The sequence below is a fragment of the Lathyrus oleraceus genome, chromosome 2, assembly GCF_024323335.1.
Source record: "Lathyrus oleraceus cultivar Zhongwan6 chromosome 2, CAAS_Psat_ZW6_1.0, whole genome shotgun sequence".
NCBI lineage: Eukaryota > Viridiplantae > Streptophyta > Magnoliopsida > Fabales > Fabaceae > Lathyrus > Lathyrus oleraceus.
In genome coordinates, this window is record NC_066580.1 from 341,732,807 (window position 1) to 341,758,562 (window position 25,756).

The window sequence follows — 25,756 nt, forward strand, 5'->3', positions numbered from 1 at the left end:
ACTAGATTCTAAACACTCTTTGTTCAAAAGTTTGTCTAGGTGTATCTTATATATTTTTGGGTTACTCTCTCCATCCTAGCTCAACAATCACAGTAGTCATTTAAATGTAGGTGAATGAAATTGAACACATAAAAATAATGAATAGGTATTGTAGTTGTAATTACCTCTTTCATGAGTTGTCTCAATTCTCTAGTAGTCATATTAATGTATGGGATACAATCTTTATCCAAAAATATAAAGCGTCCCACGTGATTATCAAACTCAACTTCCATTTCTATTTTGTAATGAAAAGAATATTGGAATATGTAAGTAAAACAGGTTCATAAGAGTTATAAATTAGTAAATAAAAATGATATCTTACTTTAAAACAGGTTCAACATCTTTCACTCCGCAAACACATTCAAATTTGGTTCCAAGGAACTTGTTATATGTTTTGCAAGCGGAGCAAGCCTCAAAATACCATCCAAACTTGAAGGCCTTGAATCGTTTGGTAGTGCCCATGGTTGTGGCAAAACAACCTTATATTGATATCATAGTTTATCAACAAGTATATGAATAAGTTTATTAGTATTGCAATGCAAAAATAATGACAATCCTTGCCCATTTCACTGATTTAACGAATACTCTTGACTTCGTTCGAGTTTGTCCCGTTTTTGTTGGATGATTGTACAAATGCATCTCAAGTTTGGGTCAAAGAATGACACGGTGCATTTTTTGATTGTGTTGATCCTAACCTGAAAATATATGTAAAAGCAAAAGCCAGGTAGAATATGAAAGTATACTGAATACATATAAAGTATGTTTTAAATTCAAAATGTTAAACATATTTTCATAATTGGATTTAAAAGTGTGAATTTGAGGATGATTTAAGTTAATGTGAAGTCTCGATCCATTCCATGTGTTGGACAGGCTAGGCAATCCAGATGTTGCACCTCAGATAGAGACATTTAGTTACAAAGTCAAACAAAAGATAATGTAAGAAAAAGAGTTGTGTTTAGCATTATATGGCTAACCTTGATTTTTCTTACACCACACATGTATTAAGATAAGGAGTGTTGGACCAAGAGTCTTGTTAGAGATATTTTAGTTCATGAATTGTGAACTCAATAACATTTCCAACTTCATCACGTAGAGTTATATTGGCACAAGATTTCTTACCACCACCGCCCATTTGCGTTTTGACAACATCTTGTAGAACACCTATTATCGTGCTGTAAAAAAGAAAGAGTCGCAACCGAATTTTATTTATTCCAAATGAAAAGGAAAATATCGATAAAACCCTTACAAGAATGGTCGTCGCAACCAAGAGCGAATTCGGAAGCCGATTATGCAAGGGGAAGGTATTAGCACCTATCACATTCGTTGACTCAACGGGAACCGTCTTATTTGTCTTATGTGTGAATGGATGTTACTATCTGAAGGTTACTTGAGGTTGGTTTAAGGATAAAAAATAAGTTTAATAATTAGTGTGCTCGCCAAGGTCTCGCAATCATGTGCCTACGTAACCTCATAGTGCAATAAGGAAATCAAAGCTCCATATTCCGAGTGGAAAATGAGTGTTTCTAGGTTGTTTTTAATGGACGATGTTAATGTTCGCGTTCTAACAGTTAACATTGCTTGTATGCTCGCTCATGGGAAACTTAAAAGTTTGTTTGTTTGCGATAGAATGGATGCGATTGGATCAAATTCTAGCAGTTAAACATTACGTATATGCTCACACATGGAGACTTAAGCGTCGTTCATGGTAGAACGGAAATAACACGTCCTTTGTGAAAAGGTTTGAATGCCCTAAGGCTGAAAATTGGATTTGATTGGTTATGATTGATTTTAGAATGGATACAAGTATCAAACCACAAGCTAAGTACAACCAACAATCCGAGTACTTGGGAGTTGAGAGGACAGTTGCATCCTAACCACTCTTTCTTATCCTGAAAGTTTTTGTTCATGAAATTTGTTTTGTGAGTTTAATCATTGGTACTTAGAGGGAGACAAGCATCTAATCATTGGCTAAGTACGGCCGACGATCAGAATAATCGGTAGTTAAGAAGACAGTTGCATCCTAACCACTATTTGTCGCCCTAAGAGGACCAAATTAAACTCGTTTATTTGTTAAGTGTTTTGAAAGGAAGTCAAGTATCGGGCCACATGCTAGGTACGACTGACAACCCAAGTACTTGGGAATGTTGTACACAAGTACGTACACCCCATCCTTTTCCTTCCAGTTTATTGTGAAAATGATTGAAAATGACTTGACGTTGGATCAAGCGTTTGGAATTCTGAGTTATGAAAGGTGTGAGAATGATGTGATAAGACTGAGAATTGAATGAATGAGGTGGAAGTGATTGTGGATGAGGTGGAATAGATGAGATACTTGACATTGAATCAAACACTCACATTGCTATTAAATGAATTTGATTTGGAAAAGCACTTAACGTTGGATCAAGTGTGCTTTTATTCTTTGAAAAATGTTCTTTTTATCGTTTTTATTTTATCTTGTTATTTAACATGCAAATGAAAGAAAGTAAAAACTATATTATTACATGTTCATGGGAGATGGAAATATTTTACTCACAATGCGAGGATGAATCATAAACCATACAAGAAGTGGAAAAAGATTCATGCAAGCATACAACAATAAAATTCCCAAAAATTAATCAGGTGGCAAGAATAAAAACAAACACATTCATAAATATGCATCATGCACCAAAATATAATCAAGAATAGATGCAAAAAGAAATTAATTCTAATGAATTCAAATTAGAAACTAAGTCGAAAGTCAATCATGATTAAATGCTAACAAAAAGGATAAGGGAATCATTATATTCTTCAAGAATAGTGGATTAATGACCTTTTATATTCAAACTCTTTCAAAGTAACTAAAATCAATTAAAACCTAATTGCATTCTAATTACTAAACCATTTTTATTTTCTAAGTATGAATCAAAACTAACCAAGTCACAATACTCATTTAATTCCTAATTTTTATGACATAAAAGTGTATTAAAACAACTAATGGAATTAAAATAACAAAAGAAAAAAAACAAAAAGATAAAAAAAACACAAATTAAAATAACTAGGGGTGTATGGGGAAGAACCAGGGGTGCCAAAAGTAATTTGTTTGGGCTTGGAAGACACAAGCCCAATATGCTGAAGCCTGATTCCAGGGGGAACCTGCGCAACCACATGGGCCAGTGTGCTCCAGTCCCAACTTGCCTTGTGTAATACAGATGGGGTTGTTATGTGAAACCTAGGTGCAAATAGCCCTCTAATTTTGGCCAAGGGTGCACCAGGCCCAACTAAAACACATGAGAGATGGGAGAGAGTTCAATTCAAACCAGAAAACTTTACCTCGTACCCCTACAATTGTACCCACACCCCTACAACTAAATTTTTTTGACCAAAATACCCTCATATAACTAGGGTATATTTTTCATAAATAGAAGTTTTTTCCATTTGCGCTTGAAGACTTCCGGAACAAACATTTTTGGGATTTTTTGGCATTGTAAACTGGAACACTAAGAGTAAGTCTTTCGGTTCACATATTGTATACCGGAAGACTTATCCAAAGTCTTCCGGTTCGCTGCATTTTTGGGGCATTGAACCGAAAGTCTTTTTGAAAGTCTTCCGGTTTGGTTGTTTGTGTACCGGAACTCTTTCTTAAAGACTTCCAGTTTAGATGAACTAAACCGGAACTCTTTTAAGAAGTGTTCCGGTAGTCAACCTTGTTTTTCTCGACACCGGAACTCTTCTTTGAAGTGTTCCGGTGCGTCTTTTTTTTTCTTTTTTTTTAATTTTTTTAATTTTTAATTATTTTGTTATAATACTTTTGTAGTGGTTCGAAGACGAGGTGCAGATGGTAGGATTCCAGACCACAGTTTAGGTCGGGGCGCATCTTTATCTGTAGCAGAGCCGGTTGGATATCCAGGAGGGTCGTACGATACGTCTCTTTTGGTGAAGTACGAGCATCATGTTGCTCGCCATTTATGGTTTGGTGAGGTAAATAAATAGGATATATTTGAAAATGAATAATAGTTGAATATTTTATATTGTGTTTTATTTGTTTTTAGGAAAAAGGTCCAAAGAAAGAGTTAAGGTTGTTGGACATGGACTGAAGCTGACATCTAGGGTTCCACTGGCTCTTCCACAACAGGTGGAGAGTTGGGTATCTAGATCTGGTTTATCTTCACTTCAGAGAACTAGTCTGAACAAGATAGACACAAATCTTGTCTCTGCATTTGTGGAAAGATGGCATCTAGAGACATTTTTATTTCACATGTCGTTTGGTGAAATGAGCACTACTTTGGATGACGTCTCATGTCTGCTTCACTTGCCCATCAGGGGTGTCTTCTGGAGTCCTCAGGATGTCACGGAAGAGGTAGTTGTTGAACTTATTGTTGACTACTTAGGAGTGTCACAGGGTGAGGCGCAATCACATGTTCGTAGCTGCAGGGGTTCGTATTATAAGTTGGAGTGGTTATACGATTTATTCGTACAGCATAGAGCCACTTCCAGCTGGGCATATGCGACCAGAGCATATTTGTTGATGTTGGTGGGTTCCACCATTTTTGCAGAAAATACCTTTACACTTGTCGAGGCACGATACCTCCTACTGTTTACGGACTTAGATAGATGTTCGGGATATAGTTGGGGAGCAGCTGCACTAGTTACCCTATACAGATATCTTGGAGATGCGTCCATGTTTAGTTGCAAACAGCTCGGTGGGTATCCTACTCTCCTACAGGTATATAATTTAATGTTTTTTATTAAGTGTTGGATTCATTTTATAAAGTATGTTAACTTAATTTATTTTATTTATTATGTTTTTATTTTGTAACAGTGTTGGATTCACGAGTACTTTCCAATTGTTGGAAAAAGAGGGGAGAATTGGAAACCAGATGGTAATTGTGGTCTTCCTCAAGCGATGAGACGGTCCTATAGGCAAGGAGTCTTGAAGGTTGATGATTTACGACCTATTTTGGACGAGCTGACACTTGCCGACATCATATGCCGTCCATTTGAGGATCATAGAGCATCGCATCAGTTTGATGAGTTATGTCTCTACATGGGGTGTTTGAAGTGGGGTGACACATTTGTTTCATACTTGCCTGACAGATGTTTACGTCAGTTCAGGTACAAGCAGTATGTTCCATCCCCACCTCTTGATTGTATGATGGCGACTGATATTGATGTTGATTAGATTGGTTACCATCAGAGCGTTATCGTTGTGATCCGTCTAACTACCCTGGCCACCACTCCATCTGATGTAGAAGATGGTTATCTGGAGTGGTATTATTGTGTTTCTCATCCACGATTGGTCCCTCCCCATCGTGACGATCCAAGAGAGGTACCAGTTCCTGTTTATGACACCGGACCATCTGATCCTGATTGGGCTCGTGTATCTACATTGATTCATCGTTATCTGAGACAAGTTAATGCCGAAGAGGAAAATCCACAGTTTGCTGATTTATTTGAAGCTTTGCATATTTCTCGTTCACATTGATTTATGTATTAAGTTTTAGAACTGAATATAATAGATATAATATAAAATTCATGTTTTGATTACATATTCATGTTTTGAGTACATATTCATGCTAATATAGGCGTAAGTAATTGTCAATGTTGTAGACGTCCTGCAAATCCTATCATCCAAGACGTTGTTGTATGAGAACGAAACTTCTTCCAATCTAATGTGACCGGTGGCAACGGAAACCCATCTTTCATGTTAACCTGATAAAGTGAAATAATTAAAATATTAAGTCATATAAAATATTAAGTGAAATAACTAAAATATTAAGTCATATAAAATAACTTGTCATACAAAATACGTACCTGAACCCAATGATTTTGGTTAACAAAACCAATGCAATAAATAGAGACATTTGGTGAATGTGAACTTGTCATAGGAAAGAAAGTCATGCACGGATTGCCTAAACAGACAAGTACAACATTATAACGATTCGCTATCAAGTATGGGTCCATAACTAACACAATCGGAAAAATATTCAACAACTTAACTGAATCAGGATGGGCCCAAAATATATCTCTCACAACTTCTGAGTCATCCTTTTTTCTACTCCAATACACATAGCATGCATCCTCAATAAGCTTAAACAAATATTGTATCTCACTTCTAGAACCTCTTATCTCTTTTTGTATCACACTCTTATGCTTGTATACTTGCGTAATCCGAGTGACATTTTCAGGATCTCGGTCTTGCAAGAAAAACAATATGTGTCTAGGTGGTACATGTCTCTTTGTCAAATCAGCGACATGTTGCTTCTCATCTGTGGTCAACCTACCAATAAAGGAATCACCTTCTAATCTATCAGGTAAACCATGATTATGTAACCCACATTTTACATCAATCTTCCAACCAGACCCATCTTTCGCCGGAGTCGACCTGATTTTAAATGGGCATCCACATTTCTTGGACGCACTTTGGGTTCCACTATCAGTACTCTTGTGTTTCCCACCTTTATCACAACCAAATATTAATTTGTTACTTCTCCCTCTCTTCCCTGTTTCAGTATCTGAGCGACTGATAATAACAGTTACTTTATTATCGATTCCAACCTCTTTAATCCATCTGATCACCTCTTCTCGTGTACCAAATCTTTCAGTCGTTATAAACGCATCAGAAGTATCTACACATATTTGGGGAAGATTTTCCATTCCTGCATAATAAAAAAAAATTAAAAACAAAAAAACAAAAACAAAAATGCAAACCGGAAGTCTTCAAAAAAGAGTTCCAGAATACATAAAACACAAACCGGGAGACTTCTTCAAAGAGTTCCGGTATGTGTCACTTTGTTTACCGGAACTCTTTCAATAAGTGTTCCGGAACGTGTCTTTTTTATTAAAGAACCGGAACTCTTTCTTGAAGTCTTCCGGTTCACTACTTGGTGTGTTCCAGATGTCTTTTGTGAAGTCTTCTGGTTTGGAAAAAATACATACCGGAAGTCTTTTTCCAGGAGTTCCGGTGCGAGGGTGGAATGTGTAATTTTTGGAAATTTCAACTGAATGGTAAAAATGAAATGGTAAATTGGTTAAAACCAATTAAGGGTAAAATTGGTATTTTAAAAAAATTGTAGGGGTATGAGGATGTAGGGGTAAGAAGTAAAATTTTCTTCAAACCATTAACATGTATTCGGATTAGATCATTCCCCTTCTCCACCTTTGGTCTAAACACAACGTCTCCGCCGCACCGAAAATTGCTTCCAACGGCGGCGGAGGGCTAAACCACACCAACCTTATGTCAATCACTTTGTTTCACTCTATTCTATCCAAATCTACTATCCATTCTTCCTAATTCCTAACCATTAATCCAAACCGAAATGAAATGCTCAAGAACCCTAGCTACTGATATTCACAACTAAACTCTAAAATAGAGGAATCAAGGCTTCTATTGTTAGGGTTTTAATTCCTCATATCAAACCCTACATGGTGGTAACAAGAACTAGGGGGAAACGGAGGAAAACTGAGAGATCCTACCCTTGAAGATAACAACGAAGACTAGTACGAATTGAAGTCCAAAGATGAAGATGAAGATGATGCAAGTACGTTACCATGCTCTGAATCTATTTTCTTCTTTTCCTTTTTCTTTCTTCTTCTTCTTCACTTTTTCTGCTTCTGTTGTTGCTCTGTTATTGTTTATTGTTGAGATTGATGAGAGTGAGGTTATTGAGAGGGTGAAGGTTATGGACTTGTAGAGCGAGGTGGCTTTTGAGAGGGTTGAAAGAGAGTGAGAGAATTGGAAAACTTTGGTGAGTGATGAGTGAATCAATATGTGCTAATGATTGGTTTGATGATTGGGGCCTACAATGATTGGAATGTGATGAATTTATAGGGGATGGAACCTAAAAGATTTAAGCTCTGTTAGTTTGGATCAGTGTAAATCAATTACAAGTTCAGACTCTATTAGTTATTAAAATCAGTTACAAGTTCAGACTCTATGTGTTAGAGTTAACTGAATTTTCTGTTAAAGCTTATTAAATCAGTTTGGTTAGTTAGTAATGCAGTTAACTAGTGATGTGAAATTCTGTTAATTGTAGTTAGTTCAGGATTCAATTAGTTTGAAATGTTATTGTCAATTAAATGTTAGTTGAAGTGAATGAAGTTATGTCAATCTGAGTTGTTAGTTAGAATTTGTTAGCATTAGTGTAGTTGATTGTACAGGTTTTGTTAGTGATTGAGCTTGGATGATATTGGATGCTTGCCATCAAAGTTCACTTTGCCAATTTCTGTTATACACCTGCTGAAATGTTTGTTGAATGTTGTTATATTGTATGCAATGGATTGCTTGGTATTGCTCAACTTCTTTTGTGAATGTTGCATTGTTATCTTGCTGCCATGCCATGTTAGATGATGATTGATCATGTTGATGCTTGTATGTATGTTATGGTTGTTGCATATTGTGTATGTATGAATCTGGTTTAATTGTTGTGGGAACTAAGAACTATTGGTTAATGTCAACAATTGGAATTGAATTTGTTTGAGTGAGATGTGGTTGAATTGTATGTGAATAGTTGCTTGAGATTGATGTGAATGATAGATATGTTAATTGTGTGTTGTTTTGCAAGGTTGATGCACATATGATGAAAGGAGGCAAGGCTTGATCAAAGTGTTTCAACAAGGCTTGGTAAGGCATGGCCAAGATTGGTATGACATCAAGTTTGAAGAAGTTTTGGAGAGATACTTGTAAATGAAGAAAAGTGGAATGTAATTAGGGTTAGGATTTAGTGGTTATGAAGTTGACTTTGGCCAACTGGTTGACCAAAGTTAACTGTAGGTCAAAAAATGTATTTTTTTTCTATAGGTTTTGATTTTTTTTGGATGTAATGGCTTGTAATGTAAAGAATAATTGAAAACAAAAAAAGGATGACTTTGTATGGTTTGTTCTCAATGAGTTTGTCACTTGACTTTGTGTTGATCTTCTGAATTAATCTTGTGTAAAACTAACTTGAAATGAAAGAACCTCAATGCATGGGCTAAAGGACTAAATGTATGGTCAACGAATCCCCTGCAAATCTCCATAAATGATCACCATAATCCCCAAAATGCAACACACATGATCCATAAATGCCAAAAGTCAGCAAATTAGGGTTTTAGAACTTGGCTCAAAAGATTATCTCTCCAACTTGAATGCACCAACAAAGATCCTTAAACTTGATTCTTGGGCAAAACCCTAATTTCTTGTCAGCCATAAGTAACAAGAACCTCTGAATCTAAGATGTTTAATAAAAATGGTAGGATGAATGTATTATGATACCAATGCATATGCAAATGAATCACAAACTAAAAGTCAAATGAAAATGAAGAAGGGAGGGAAAATTTTGGGGTATGACACCTATAACGTCTGAAGCATTTGAAAAGCAAAAAATGTTACAATGTATTCAAATAGTTTTAAAGTGGTTACATAACCAAAGAATGTAAAAAATGTGATATGTCAACATAAAATAAAACTCACCATATAATGGATCGGGTATCAAATTTCCACCGAGAAAATCGACAATTGGCTTAAACTTGAATTGGTGTGGCGGTATTTTGGGTATTGCAATTTTTGAAATAATGGTGCCTCCATTGAATACAAGTTTCAGCTTGTTGGGACATACTTTGAAAGTGTCATCATTAACCATAGGGTCTCCGTTGTAAAGACAATAGGTTTCATGCTCAGTAAATTGTTTTATCTAATCTTTAAACTCTCAGTTACGAGTGTCACATGAATTCGATCACCCTGCAATGTGACTATTAATTTAACGTCATGAACGAAAGTTATATACAAACAGAGCCGTAAACGGTTACCTTCCCATCTTGTATGACCATTTCGATATGTTTTAGTCCGCTTTTCTCCTTAACAACCCAAAGATCAACAAACCTAATTTCCTTTCACTAAGTCATTGATGAGAATAGGTGGCCTTGACATGGTTGCTTATAAATCATGTCAAATGTAAAGAAATCAGCATATGAAGAAAAGTAAGAAAAAGCATTGAGAGAGAACATGCCAAACAAACCAGTTCAGCCAAATAAAAATCACTTCACATGTAAAAAAATCAGCATATGAAGAAAAGTTATAAAAAAAACATTGACAGATAGCATGCCAAACATACCAGATAACACTCAACCCAGTGACATAGCAAACTAAAAAACTACATCTAAGCAGAAGCAGAGAATAAAACTCATGAGAAATTATATGAACAAATAAACACAACAATTTCGCCTGAAGAGTTGCAACAAATAAATTCTAGTTTAAAACTGATGAGAAATCATATGAAGAGAAATTGTCATCTTAGACAAATCAGAAAAATCATAAGCATGAAAAAGAAAAACAATTGGGCATCTTAGAAATAAACATCATAACCATGAAAGTTCAGTTGAGTAATTGTATGCTTACAAATACAAACATCACAATACCGAACAAAAAATATACAATAAACAACATCAAATATGAATGATTTGGGTCAGAGATGATAGAGTAAGAGTGCCAACCTTTCTCAACTTTCATGTTTGAATGACGACGCAGAAAATCGATGACATTGTCTGACAAGATCTGGATGTTGGAGAGAAAGAGACGGAAGAAGATCAAGGAGACCGAGTGTTAAAGGGAGAAATGATGGAGAGAAGTGTACCTCGGTTGAGCAATGATGCGCACACACACACACATATATATATATATATATATATATATATATATATATATATATATATATATATATATATATATATATATATATATATATATATATATATATATATATATATATATATATATATATATATATATATATATATATATATATATATATATATATATATATATATATATTGTTGTATTGGTTTTGATGGGAATAGTGGAAAAGTAAATTTGATTGAGGTAGCAAATGGATGTTTGATATTTGGCTTGCAAAGAGAGGTTTGGTATAATTTTATTTGTAACATTTATTGATTACTAATTTATCCAAGTTATAGTGTAAAAAAAAAGAAATGACAAATTAATAAGAGCATTCATCAAAATTATTATGGGTTGAGAGTAGATTATCATAATAAATTATAAATAGAAGTTCTGTACTCCAATAAATTATCACAAAAAGAATGAAGAATGTGAATAATACGAAATAGAAATACACAGTACTGAACCGAAAATAACAACCTACTAGTATATACAACCATAGCCGTATCACGTATCATCGTATACTTTCCGTATAAAACTATCTCAAATAAAAACAACAGAAAATTCTCCTCTACAAACTCAAACAACCAAATCCAACAAACAACAAAGACAAAAACAACGACACCACATGTCTTCGACCACCATAACTAGAATCTCTATCCCTCGAAGTAGTAGCAGTAGTAGTCCCATTAAAGTTCGGATTAGAACCATAAAGCTCCTGAATCCCTTTAATATCATCCTCCTCAAGTTCAACCTTCCTCGTTCTCGAACTTATCGTAGGATACATAATAGCCTCTTCAACGGACGAATGTCCTAACCCTAAAACATGTCCTATTTCATGAACCGCAACGGATTCCAAATCAATAGCGTTAGACAAAGATGACTCCCTTACGTCTCCGTTAACCACCCAGTCTTCGGATTTATCTAAATGGAACCTTCCGTCAGTCGGTGAAAACGCGTGTGCTAACGTCCCTAACACGCCGTCAAATGGTTCTCCGTCTCCGTGGTCGCCACTGTAGAATCCTATTTTTATATCCGCGCTTCGATACGAAGTAGTTTCTGTGAATGTTATTGTTGTTACTTTCGACCATTGGTTAAACGCGTTTGCGAATACTTGTTTCGTTGCGTCGTCGAGATTCTCGTTTGGATCGAAGGCGTAGGTTAGGGTTCTTGTTCCCGCCGGCCACCGTGGCTTACCGGGGAAGAATGCGTAGTGTGCGACGGTATGGAGATTTGTGTCGTTGAACTTGCCGGAGTTCATGGAGGTTGTTCCGTTGATGATATCAGCGACACCGCATCGTGGTTTGACGATGTAGTTTATTGTTGCGTCGTCGAGTTCGCCGGTGATGTTGAGGTTGAAATTCTTTTGGTAGGCGCGTACGGCGGATTCCAATGCATCGTCGAAGTCGTCGGTGAAGTTTAACGGCGGCGCGTTGGGGATGTAACCGAAATGTTGAAAGTAGTTTTTGAGTTTGGAGAGTCCGTCGTATGTTTTGCCGCGGGTACATCCGGTGAAGTTTCGGTATCCGTCCCAGGCGCCTGGTGGCGCGTGGTTAGTCATCCATGTAGGGATTTCAGATGGATTAGGAAATAAACGAGATGAAACTGAAGTTAATGTGATGCTAATTAGTGTTAATAATGCTAAAGCAAAAATATGTTGGTTTTGGGTAATCATGTTTTGTTATGGAGAAATTAATAAAATGTAAATTATGTAATGAGAAGATATATGTTGGATGTGTTATAAGTAATGTGGTTTATGAACTAAGGGACAAGTATTTGCATCTAGAAGGATTATATCTAGATATGATATGAAATTGTGAAAAACATTGGAGTCTTCGTCAACTATGTTGTGTTGAAAAGGTTTGTGTCTTGTTTGAATGTAAGGAATTTGGAAGAAGCATTACCATTGGAAACTTCGATATAGTTTAATAATGTATATGGAATAGTTAACAATCATGTATATATTCAACAAAGAAAAATAGTTGTTAGGAGGTGTTGTTTGACTTTGATACTTTAAATTCATTGTGTTTGTATATTTGATTCCCGTTTTTGGAGTATTGGTTTATTCTCCAAAGTTCAACAACTCTATTGAATTAATTAATATAATAATTTATAGATCCTCTTCATCTATATAACTATTACCAATGAAAGATATTAGCACGCTATCTAATATACTTTTTCTTGTTCAATTTAATTACACTAAAAAAAAGTCTTTTACAAATACGGCAATGCACTTTTGGTTTTAATTTATGCAATCATATGCGATACTTAAAGTTGTTTTTACTCATTTTAAATACATTTTTTCATGTTCTATTTTTAAACCAAAACTAGATACAGTTGATGATCGGACAATCTTAAAGCGATATTTCTAATCTTTGATACAAAAATATGGGGGTGAACTTATAAGGTTAGCACTCAAACGTTCAAGTCAGTTTAAGATTCAAAATAAGTATAATGAAAAGTGAAGATTAGAAAAATGTACATTATTTTCCGTGTGAACTGGTTTTATATCTTAGGTCAAGTGGAATAATTTGAGATGAATTGGGCCTTAGTTGATTTGACCTTTGGTCAGCCCAAAGTAGTTGCCCATGAGTTTTGTTGGACACTAAGAGAGTTGGAGAAGCCTTTAGTGGTTTCGGTCGGCCTTCACGTATGTTGTTTGATGCGAACTGGAAATGAAATGCCTGGAGTCATTTGAAAAACTAGTGGGGAACAAGCGCATTAAGTGCATTACCATCCCTGAAATGTTTTATTGCTTCCTCCTGGCATGTGGGCTGACGTGATTAACTAGGACATAACGCGACTTATAGCGCACTCGTGTCCTATTGAGTTTGCTTGTATTTTCAAGGAGAAATCTAGACATTGATCTTGTAACTCTTCTTCATCACTAATTTGGGTCGCTCACTCATCTTCGCTTATAAATAGGAGGAATTAGACATTGAGAAAAAAATTCACAATCCATGGCGTTCAAGTTCCTTCCTATTCACTCTTATTAATAAATGTCTTCATCTTTTCCTTCCTAAGAGCATTTATCAGAGCGATTATAGTTCTTTGATTGAAGTCGTTGCCTTTCTCCGTTACTTTTCTTCATCAACCTCGCATTCACCAAGTACCATTCTCAACTTAAGCTTTTATCTTCATCATTTCACGTTTTCTAGTCAAAATGAGAGATAACCATATTCGTATAATGATGACTTCGAGAGCGACGTTTCTTCTACTGCGGGAATGGATGTGTCTCCCAATTCTCATCTTTCACACCTTGCTCGCGATCGTATGGGCCAAGAAGTTATATCCCTATCTGATGATTCTGAAAGGATGTCTTGGAACTCTATTGATGATGGAGCTTCTTCGCTCGACTCTTTCGAAGCCTTTTTATGAGATGACGTAAATTAAATATAAAATAAAATAAAACACCCTAAATCCCGCACATAATTTATCACGTAAATTAAATATAAAATAAAACCACGTAGGGTATCACACATGCATAACACACATGACCTGCTCCGTAACACGGGTTTCCACAGTAAATTTCAATACACGCATTTGTAATAAGGATGTTTACATGACATCTAGCTCATCTGATCGGTATTATATATTCACATAATAATACATTCAGAACTTGTCACTGCATGCTCACTTCCATTTTAGAGTATCATCGCAACGGAATTATCATCACAATTATGGAAGATAAAGCAAGTAATAACATCTAGTCTCAACTTCAATTGTAATAACAAAATAAGAGAGTTATAATCAATCAACTCGACATCTTAAGAATTCTCAATAACAAAATTAGTCTTATGACTTCAACATAATCAGACATAAGGAATAAAATCAGCGTTTAACCTGACCCGATGTTACATGATCAGAGCAAGGTACCACTAGTAAAAGTGAAAAAATAAAGAAGTAATCCAAGAGCTACATTTCACTTACTTCAGCAATACTACTCTTGAGTATCTGCAAGATGCCCATGTAAAGGCAACATTCAAACAGAAGGGGTGAGAATTCATTTCAATAATAACGATATAGAATGAAGAATAGAGTACAACATCTACACAATCATGCACAACAATATATCACATTCATACATCCAAATCATAATCAACATCATACAGGACAACATATCAATTATCATCAACATCATACAAAAGCATATCTCAATTATCATTAACATCATATGCAACAACATCTCATCCAACAACACATCAACAACAACCAATACAAATGCAACATTTATGCAATATACTCAACACCGACTCGACATGCATGTGGTATCAAATATGAACACCCAGGTTAATCTCACTCCATGATCCCCACCATAGGATCGATTCCCTCTTGGAACCGAAGCACACCAAAATCGCTACCATCACCATAGGTAACGCTTCACTAATCCCCCATAATAGAAATTAGCTACTCGCACTCGATCCATCATAATGGGATCGAGGCTCACCAAAACTCGTTACCATCAACATAGGTAACGCTTCACTAATCCCCTATTATAAGAATTAGCTACATGCACACGATCCATCACCATAAAATCGAGGCTCACCAAAATTGGACCGAAGCCCGTACACCAAGATGCATGACTCTCAAATAACATGCATTAACACAACAAGGTTCACCTAAAGGATCCCCACATACATCTCATTATTTATGATTCACATCATTCATCAAGCAACAACCAATTCATATTTCCACCTGAATAATATCAACAAACATCAGTAACTCATCAACATCTTAACACCATCGGCATAACAACATAATCATTACACCACGATATTACAACAATGCAACGATTCATCAACCAAACGTATAAACCAATACATTTATTAGCATATCAGGCATATGAATATTATTAAAACATATCAACAATCATTACCATGTTATAGGTATGAGCATTAGCTTTCTAACGCTTCAAACGGCATCAAAATCAGACTTACGGAATAAAAGTTATGACCAAAATCATTGGGATATGTCAACAATTCATTAACCGAACATATTAACAAAACTTCACCAACACAGTAGGTATAGGAATAATACTTAAACAATTCACTTATCATCATCATTTTATATCTCTAAGAGTCAGATTTCTAATACTTCAAGTCTCAATCCAAAATGATTCACAAGTTAAAAGTTATGATCAAAACCGTGCACGAAGGCGTTACTAAAAAGTTGTTGTTTTCTAAAATTTCCAACATAATTTTTATCTTCTTCATCCCCAAAAAAATCCATGAAATAATCACCAAAATTATTTTATCCATGAAATAAAGTTATAACCCTCTATTTCAGATATCCAACACTTCAAACAGCACTCAGTTTGGACTTATGGATCAAAAGTTATAGGCAAAACGATTTCGACCGAAAACACAAAAAAAGGCTCCCGCCCTGAGTGCGATTGTGACGGACAGAATGCATAATTTTATGCGTTCTTCATCGTTGGAGGCCTTCTGGACCTCTGATTTTGATTCCGTAAAAATCCAAACGCTCAAAAAATTACAACTCATGCAATACTCTAATTATCTAAAGTTAATTTATAATTTTAACACAATTAAATCATCTAATCATTGTTTTAAGATTATGCCTAAAACCTTCAAAATTGCAACAATGGTGGATATATGTTCAATCATAAAAACAGAAAAATATACGCATATAAGGGACACTAAATTCATCATATAATCATCATATAACAACCATCATAGCATCCAAATTCAAAATTATAAATCAAAACACTCAACCCTAAGGAAGTTAAAGGTTCCTCCATTCTACCCATTACTGTTGGAACAAGTTCCCACCCTTACCTGAATTCCTTACAAAAATTCTGAATTGAAACCTTCATTCTCTTACCTTGATCACCTTTCATATTGCCTTTTTGCTCCTTTTTTCTCAAATGTCATGTATTGTGAAAATCTCCCTAAACCTAGGTTTCTCATATTCCTTATTTTTAGGGTAAACTTTTCCAAATCACCAACTTGGCCCTAACTTAATTATCTCATATTCCTTATTTCCACTAAATTTCTCAAATTTTCATATTTGGCCAAATTATTTTATCTTCACTAATATAATAAAAATAAATAAAATATTATTTTTAATTATCAAAATAGTTATAAATTATTCAACTTACTTTTATCATCCCTCTATACCCCTAACTCAAGGATACATACTCCACCAATACCCAACCATAAAATAAATCATCAAAATCTATAATTCAAATAGTTAAAATATAATAAAATATCTAATAACAAAATAGGGTGTTACAACTCTCTCTCACTTAAGAAATTTTCGCCCTCAAAAACTACGTGCGGAAAACAGAGTCGGTTACGACTCCCTCATCTTCTTCTCACGCTCCCAAGTCATGCTCCCACCAGTTGGTCCATCCCAAACTACCTTCACTAAGGTAATCTCTTTACCATGCATTTTCTTCACTTCTCGATCCTCTATCCGCGCGGGTGATACTTCAACAGTCAGGTTATGTCTCACCTACACATCATCCACCTAGATCACATGAATAGATCCGAAATGTGTCTCCTCAACTGAGACACATAAAACACATAATGAAGATTAGCTAGCGGCGATGGAAAATCAATTCGATAGGACACCTCTCTTATCCGTTGTAAAATCTGGTATGGACTAACAAAACGTGGCGTGAGCTTTTGAGACTTCAAAGCTTGACCAACACCAGTTACTGGCGTAACTCTCAAAAACACGTGATCTCCCTCCTAGAACTCATGTTCTTTCCTCTTATTGTCATGGTAACTTTTCTAATGACTCTGTGATGCTTTCATCTTTTCTTGAATCATCTTCATCTTTTTAGTCGTTTGGTGAACAGTCTCAGGTCCGAGCACAACACTCTCGCTTGACTCATACCAACACAAATAAGTTCTACACCTCCTACCGTACAATGCCTCATATGGTCCATTCCGATACTAGAATGGAAATCGTTGTTGTAGGTAAACTCAACCAACGATAAGTAACTATTCCAAGTAACTCCATGTTCTAGCATACAAGCCCTTAACAAGTTCTCCAAAGATTGGATAGTCCTCTCTATTTGACCGTTTGTCTGCGTAAGATAAGAAGAACTCAACTTCAACTTAGTACCCAAAGTAAACTGCAGACTCTCCTAGAACCTCAATGTAAATCTCAGATCTCTATCTGACACAATACTTGAAGCATTACCATGCAGTTTCACAATCTCATCAATATACAATTCATCCAGCTTCTCCAAAGGATAATTGATCCTCATCGGTACAAATTAGCCAATTTGGTCAATCTATCCACAATCACCCAAATTTAATCGCATCCCTTTGAAGTCTTCGGTAAATCTGTTACAAAATCCACGGAAATACTATCCCATTTTTATTATGGAATATTCAATGGTTGCATCAGACCCAACAGCTTATGATGTTCGATCTTTGACTTCTAACAAGTCAAACAAGCATACACAAATTTGGAAACCTCTTTCGTCATTCTTGGCCACCAAAACATCTTCTTCAAATCTTGATACATATTCGTAGCATCAAGATGAATACTCAATCCACTTCTGTGACCCTCCTCAAGAATACTCCTCTTAAATTCGGGTACATCAGAAACACAAACTCTACCTCTAAACATCATTACACAATTTTCATCAAATCAGAAATCACATATGTTACCTTGGTTGATTAATGTGAGACGATCTATCAAACTCAAGTCAAATCTCTGACCTTCTCCGATCTCTTCAACGATACCTCTCGTCAGATTCAACATACCCAACTTCACACTGTTAGGAGTGTCTCCGCCCACTAACTTATATCTTTGAATTTCTCAATTAGTTCTAACTCTCGAGACATAAGCATCGACCTGTATAAATACTTCTTACTCATCGCATCAACTACAACATTAGCTTTACCCAGATGGTAACTTAAATTAAAATGATAACCCTTCAGAAGTTCAAGCCATCTCCCATGCCTCATATTCGACTCTTCCCATCAAAAAAAATATTTCAAACACTTTTGATCACGGAACACTCCGAATTTGGATCCAAATAGGTAGTTGTTAGATGCCCAAAAGTGCTTATTTGAGCTATCAAATGTGGGTATTTTTCACTCCTTTTTGTTGCTAAAGCGTTCGAAACCGCCTTTGTTTTAGATGATTCGTAATACAATGTTAAACGATCTTGGTACCTTTGATTTGTGCGTTATTGTGCAGGAATTAGGCATGAAATAATAGAAAATGAAGGCACAAGAAAATGGCAAGGCACCAAGAAAAAGAATGCATTCATCAGCTTGCTCGCTAGGCGAGTGCTGTGGCGAAGTGCTCGCTAGGCGAGCACCCAGCGAGCATCTCCAGTATTTTACAGTAGCAAACATCAACAAACTCGCTAGGCGAGCAGCCAGCGAAGGTGGTAGCGAACACGTCCAGACTTGGTCAAAAGAGCAGCCAGCACTCACTCGCTAGGCGAGCCATTAGCGAGCTCCCAGCGAGCAATTCCAGTAGCAAAACCTCCTAAACTCGTTGGAGCGAAGGTTGAAGCGTGGGCTTCGCCTAGCGAAGGTTCTGTTCGCCTAGCGGACATGCAAATCTGGCAAAGGATATTTCTCTGGGCGCAGGTGCCTCTGGTGCCTATTTTAGGGGCTCGCTAGGCGAGCCATTCTGCTCGCCTAGCGAGCATGACATCTCAGACCATAGTACTATAAGTAGCAAGGGCTACTTTTTGGACAACAACTTAGATTTTCTTAGATATTTTCCTGCATTGCTTTTTGGATCATTTTGTGACCTAGAAACCCATTTTATCATTTCTCTTCATCTCTTAACAATCTTTCACAAAAAGAAGGTGGATTCCCATCCAATCTCGATTATTCGACTCGGATGTTGATCAACCTTCTTCCGAAACTTGTTAACCAAGCTACCATGAAAATGAGTAGCTAAGTTCTTCATTTTGTCAAGGTTAGATGTAGATAATCATTAGCTTTGTATGTAAATGGGATGATCTTCATTTGTAAACTCTTTAATGATGAATATATGGTGAAAACTTTGTTTTATCGATAACTCTTTGTGTTGGTTTATGATCGAGAGATGTTTACCAACTCTTTACCTAGGTTTTCATCCAATCTTGTTTGTTAGCTAGAGATAGTAATGAATGATTTTGTTCACCATAAAGTTGAACCAAAAAGTTGTCATTTTGATAGATTGTGTTAGAGATAAACAATGGATCAAAATGGGAAAACCCACAATGTGTGTTAGAGATAAACACATTGGGAGGACTTTGTGAAATAGTTTATCATCTAAAGGAGTTTATAAGTCTTGTTGATCGAACATATGCATGCAAAGTGATTGTCGAACCCTAACTTTGGCAATATTTCTCAAATATTAAAACCAAATCTTTTACCGCATTTTCTTACACTTTTATGCAAGATACCGTGACTAAAACCAAAAACCATTGTTACCTTAAGCTAAGAATTAAAACAACTGTCGAAAGGCGGCGATATCTCACAATCCCTGTGGAGACGATAACAAAAACCCCACACTTAAAATTACAATCAACAAAATGGTGTCGTTGCCGGGGATTGTGAATTGATATTGCGAGCATCGCAATAGTTGCTTAATTTTTAAATTTTTGACTTGTGCTTGTAATTTGTTTGGTTTAGTGTGAAGCTTTCATTTTATGCGAGGGCAGGTTCCTGAGGACGAACTTCTTTTTGATCCTGAGATCGAAAGAACCGCCAGGAGACTGAATAGCAGAACGAGATGAAGGAGGCAACAAGCTAGACAACGACAAGAACAAGGAGAAAGTTCTTCTACAACACATCCACCACCTTTCACACCTATCATGAATCAACCACCACAACCACCGCCCATTTCCACACCATGTGTCAACAGTCCAAGGAATACTGCTCAGTTTGCCAACCACACGGGAAGGCAAGCCGAGATGAAAACGGGAACTCTTAACCTACTATATGGAAGTCCATTCACCGGAATGGACCATGAAGACCCCTTTGCTTTTCTCACCAAATTTTATGAGATACCATTGGCGGCCGGAGTTGATCAAGCTCAAGAGCTACCGTTATTCAAAAGATTATTTCCCCACGCTTTGCTCGGCAAAACAAAAGATTGGTACTTGGATCAAACACCTGCAGTCATGACGGATTGGAACGTGTTGGAAGAGAAGTTCATTGAAAGATTTTTCTCCCACAACCGTTTCATGGAATCCAAAACGGCAATCTCCGTGTTTTCACAAGGGACCAACGAATCATTGAATGAGGCGTGGGAAAGATTCAAATCCATGCTTCGGAAGTGCAAAGGGCATGGATTTGACGAATTCACTCAAATCCACATTTTCAAGAATTGCCTCCAACCGAATTACAAGACTTTATTGGATGTTACCTCGGGTGGTTCTTTGTTGTCTAAAAGTGCCGATGAAGCTACTGATATCATTAATCGAATGGCTCTAAATGACCTCCAAAGTCAAAGTAGAGGCAACTCTTTGAAGAAACCGGGAGTGCTTGAACTTGGGACGAACGATGCTATTCTTGCCCAAAACAAACTCATTTCACAACAAGTCGAACTCTTAACTCAACAAATAAAAGAGTTGAAAGAGCCTTCTAGAGCTAAATAAATAGCTTGTTGTGAGCTTTGCAAGGGTGAGCATGACACCGGATTTTGTCCACCTCCCGGGTTCGAAGAAGTGAATTACATGGCGAACCAACGAGACTACCAACAACAACAACCGTATCAACAACATCCTCAAAACCAACAACATACTCAAAATCCACAACAACACTTTCAAGGGAATCAAGGGTTCCAACCAAGGAGTAACTATTACCATAACCAAGGTTATGGGGGTGGTGCTTCTAACCGTCAAAACCCTCCCCAAAATCCTTACCAACCTCAACCGCCGGTCGTTGCTTCAAAGTTAGAAGAGACATTGACTCAATTTATGCAAATGTCAATGGCTAATCAAAAGAGTAACGATGCGGCAATCAAAAATCTCGAGACTCAAGTCGATCAACTTGCTAAGCAACTAGCAGAACAACAACCCGGACCTTCTTTTTCGGCGAACACGCAAACAAATCCTAAGGAACATTGTAAGGCGATAACGACGAGAAGTGGAAGGGAGTTGATTAGTGAGAGCAAGAAAAGAGATGAGAGTGAAAAAAGAGAGGTTGAGAAAAATGATGAGGAGAAAATAATAGAGGATAGAATTGATGGTGAAGTTGGGGAGTGGAGTGATGAAGAAGTTGAAAAGGATGAAAAGAACGGTGAAGTCGAAAATAAACAAAGTGTGGAAATTGAGAAAAACGATAGTGATGAAGTGAAGGTGGAGCCAATGAAAAAGCCTAGATGGAGGAGTTCTAGAGTTGCTAAAGGAAAGGAGGTAGTGAGAGCTACTCCAATCCAAAACCTTCCGTACCCACATGCTCCATCTAAGAGGGAGAATGAACGGCATTACGCCCGGTTCATGGATATTTTCAAACAATTGAAAGTGAACATTCCGTTTGCCGAAGCATTGGAGCAAATGCCTAAGTATGCAAAATTCATGAAAGACATACTTACTAAAAAGCGGAGGTACACGGAACCAGAGACAATCTTGCTTGATGCACGATGTAGTGCCATCTTTCAAAAAAATCTCCCAAGGAAGGAATCCGATCCGGGACGAGTCGCTTTATCGGTAACCATCGGAGACACCTACACGGGTAATGGCTTGATTGACTTGGGATCTAGCATCAATTTAATTCCCCTATCCATTGTCAAAAGATTGGGAAATGTTGATATCAAACATGCTAAGATGACTTTACAACTAGCTGATAAGTCTACCACTGCACCATATGGAGTGGCTCAAGACATGTTAGTCAAAGTTGATAAATTCTTCTTCCTGGTTGATTTCATTGTTATTGATATGGAAGAGGACGATGATGCTCCGCTTATTCTCGGCCGACCATTCATGAAAACCGCACGCATGATGATTGACGTTGACAACGGTTTGATGAAAGTAAGGGTCCAAAATGAAGAGGTAGTCTTCCATCTTTTTGAAGCCAAAAAGCATCTTAATGAGAAGCATGATTCTTTCCGAATCGATGCCACCAAGGAAAAGCTAGTGGAGGTCGCAAACCAGGTTCATGTTTCTAATCCTTCCGAAAGATCTCTTATCAGAGTCTACAAAGTTTCGACCAAAAATAAAGGAAAAGAGATGGAAGCATTGTTGCATGAATTAGAGGCTTGTGGAGAACTTGTCTATCATGAAGAAACAAGGGAAGGCTTGGATATGACAAAGAAAGTGGAGGAGCCAAAACTAGAGCCAAATTTGAAGTATGTGTTCCTGAGTGATAACTGTACCAAACCAGTAATCATTAGCAGCACTTTGTCCACAAAGGAGGAGAATCAATTGATGCGGGTGCTGAGAAAGAAGGATGTTGTCAAACTAGTAGAGGCCGAGATGAATTGTTCTATCGCCGATGGTGAATGGGTGAGTGTTGTGCAAATAGTTCCGAAAAAGGGTGGTATCAGATTTTATCGAAGGTTCATCAAGAACCTCTTGAAGACAACAAAGCCCTTGAGGAAGTTGCTCAACAAAATGGATCCCGGAAGCTCAAACAATAAAGTGGATCACGGAAGCTGCACAATTCCCTTGGATGCTCCTCAGTGAGCATCGAACCGTCGAGCTTATCCGACGTTAAACAAGCGCTTGTTGGGAGGCACCCCAACATTGTAAGTATTTACAGTTTTTTTGTTGGTTGGTATTGGTGTTCAACTTGAAGAAACTTGCTGAATTTTGCATTGCATTCTGTTTTGAAAAGCAAAATACTGCCATGCTCGCTATCTGCTCGCTAGGCGAAGGCAGTAGCGAAGATTCGCTAGCTGCTCGCTAGGCGACGCAGTAGCGAGCGCTGCGTGACAGAACCAATTTAAGTTTCAGCAGGCCACTATTTTGGGCCCAAATACCATTTTTCTTTTTAGTGGTCTAGTCTGAATTAGCACTCACAAACACTCTCTCACTTTTCATCTCACTCAAACCCTAAACGGTTACATTGCATTGCAAACCTCATTGTGCACTTCAAATTCAATCAATCTCTTTCACTAAGGTTTGCCCTAATTCCATTTCTTTATGTTTTAACTTTGTAAATTTCTGATGTATATGTCATTTAGGGTGAATTTGGGGGAATGGGTACATTAGGTTTTGCATGTGGGTGTAGATTTGCATGTACCTTAGAACGATGCCTTTTATGATAAATCATTTTGTTCTGAAATAGATACCATGAGACCTTGGGTTTTTCTGAAATTTCAGTGTTAACAAGGCAGAACCCAAAACCCGTAAGATTCGCTAGCACCTCGCTAGGCGAATCAGTGGCGAACATGACAGTAATTGGATATTCTGTTTTGCTTTCTAATCTGTTTTGTGTTTGTGTTGTTTCCTCTCCATGTCTTTGCAGATGGCATCTAGATCAAGCGCGCCTAAAAAGAGAAAGGTCGGGAGCACTTCCCGTACCGTGCCCATACCATCAACACACTTCCCATACCCATCTTCGAAGCATCACAATATACAACAAAGGACTCACTTGGATTCAGCGAAATTAAAAATGGAGCAGACATAAACTTCTTCTTGAGTTCTTAGAAACTTTTTTCATAATGCACATCCCAAACATAGGCTTGACCCTTTCGAGTCAACCGAGTTAACGACAATGCTAAATTTCAAAAACCTTTAATGAACTTCCTGTAGTAACCAGTCAATCTAAGAAAAGCTTCTAATCTCAGTGGCAAACTTCAGAGTCTCCCATTGTAACGCGACATCTATCTTCGATAGATGCATAACTATACCACCACTAAAATCACATGACCAAGGAAACTCATTTCCTTTAACCATAACTTGCACTTGGAAAAACTTTACGTACAAATGGTTCTCTTTCAATGCCTACAATACAATTCTTAGATCATTCATAGCCTCATACTACCATCCCTCTTCTTCACTAACAACACCGACACACCCCACATATAAACACTTGGTTGAACAAACTTCTTCTCAAGCAAATCTTTTAGTTGCTTCTTTAATTTCCCCAACTCTGAAGCAGACACCCTATAAGGAGTCATCGACACCGGACTAGTACTAGGTACTAAGTCTATAGAAAAATCCACTTCGTGCTCTGGAGGAAAATCATTGATGTCTTCAGGAAACACTTTTAGGAAATTCAAACACTCAAGGAAGATCCCGAACTACTCCCTTTCCTCTAGCTTCCAACGAAGCTAACATCACAAACACTTGTGTCATATCCTTCACTGACTCTCTCACTGTCTTAGCTGATACAAACGTCAAATCTTCACCTCCATCGAATTCAAATTCATGCTCTAGAGGCAATTCACAAATATCTTTAGGAAAACATCAAGAATCACACACCACTAGCATAACACTAGTTGTCACACTTCTCTCTACTCTCCGAGAAATAAAACTAATAATACCTTGTCATTTGCCCTAAAGACTTCTCAACTTGACTGACAAACAAGAATCTCGAATCCATAACATCTTCAGTGTTAGGAACAACATAGCTTTACCATCGCCTAAGCTCTTGCAATCAGCGGGCCACTGCACCAACTTATCAAAACAATAGGAAAACACTTGGTTTAACTCCAACCAATTTATTCCAAGAATAACGTCAACTTGTTCTAACAAAATACAAACCATACACATCCTTAGGGAACACATCACTATACTCAACACACCACTGGATCATCTCTGGATAAAACATCGCCTTATCCCTCACAAGGAAGAGACCAACGAGAACACTTGACCATATTCCCTCAAGGATCACACCATTTTTCTAACCGACACCATTCTCGAGTCTGACCTCTCTTTGGGTTCAGGAAAAGCACAACATTCTCAAAACAGGTTAACTAGCCAGCACTGCACTCTTACATGCAGCAACATTATATCCAAGCTGTATACAGTTGGAACATCCAAGATAAGCAGACGCTTTTCCCCCACTTGTTTCATTCCCAACCTTCAAATGGAAAACAAAATAAGTATCGACAGTGTTCTCACACACATGTCGCATACTAGGGAATAAACATAATTAAACAACCTGGTCGGACGGACCGACTTGCTCTGATACCACTAATGTAACACCCTAA

General features: G+C 37.1%; 1 protein-coding gene and 1 long non-coding RNA gene across 2 annotated transcripts; one reads left to right on the top strand and one right to left on the bottom strand.

Annotated features, from left to right (window-relative positions):
- The first annotated feature begins 7,127 nt into the window (after positions 1–7,127).
- Positions 7,128–8,938, top strand: LOC127119424 (uncharacterized). Its single transcript, XR_007802815.1, has 2 exons — positions 7,128–7,556; positions 8,580–8,938. It is a non-coding gene; the product is annotated as an uncharacterized LOC127119424 (long non-coding RNA).
- Positions 8,939–11,074: 2,136 nt separating this feature from the next.
- LOC127119425 (metalloendoproteinase 2-MMP) lies at positions 11,075–12,512 on the bottom strand. Its single transcript, XM_051049656.1, has one exon. It carries the CDS (start codon positions 12,339–12,341, stop codon positions 11,238–11,240), a length of 1,104 nt encoding a protein of 367 aa, XP_050905613.1. The 5' UTR covers positions 12,342–12,512; the 3' UTR covers positions 11,075–11,237.
- Positions 12,513–25,756: the final 13,244 nt, after the last annotated feature.

Coding starts and splice junctions, on each gene's coding strand:
- LOC127119425 (XM_051049656.1), bottom strand. CDS start 12,341: ATGATTACCCAAAACCAACATATTTTTGCTTTAGCATTATTAACACTA.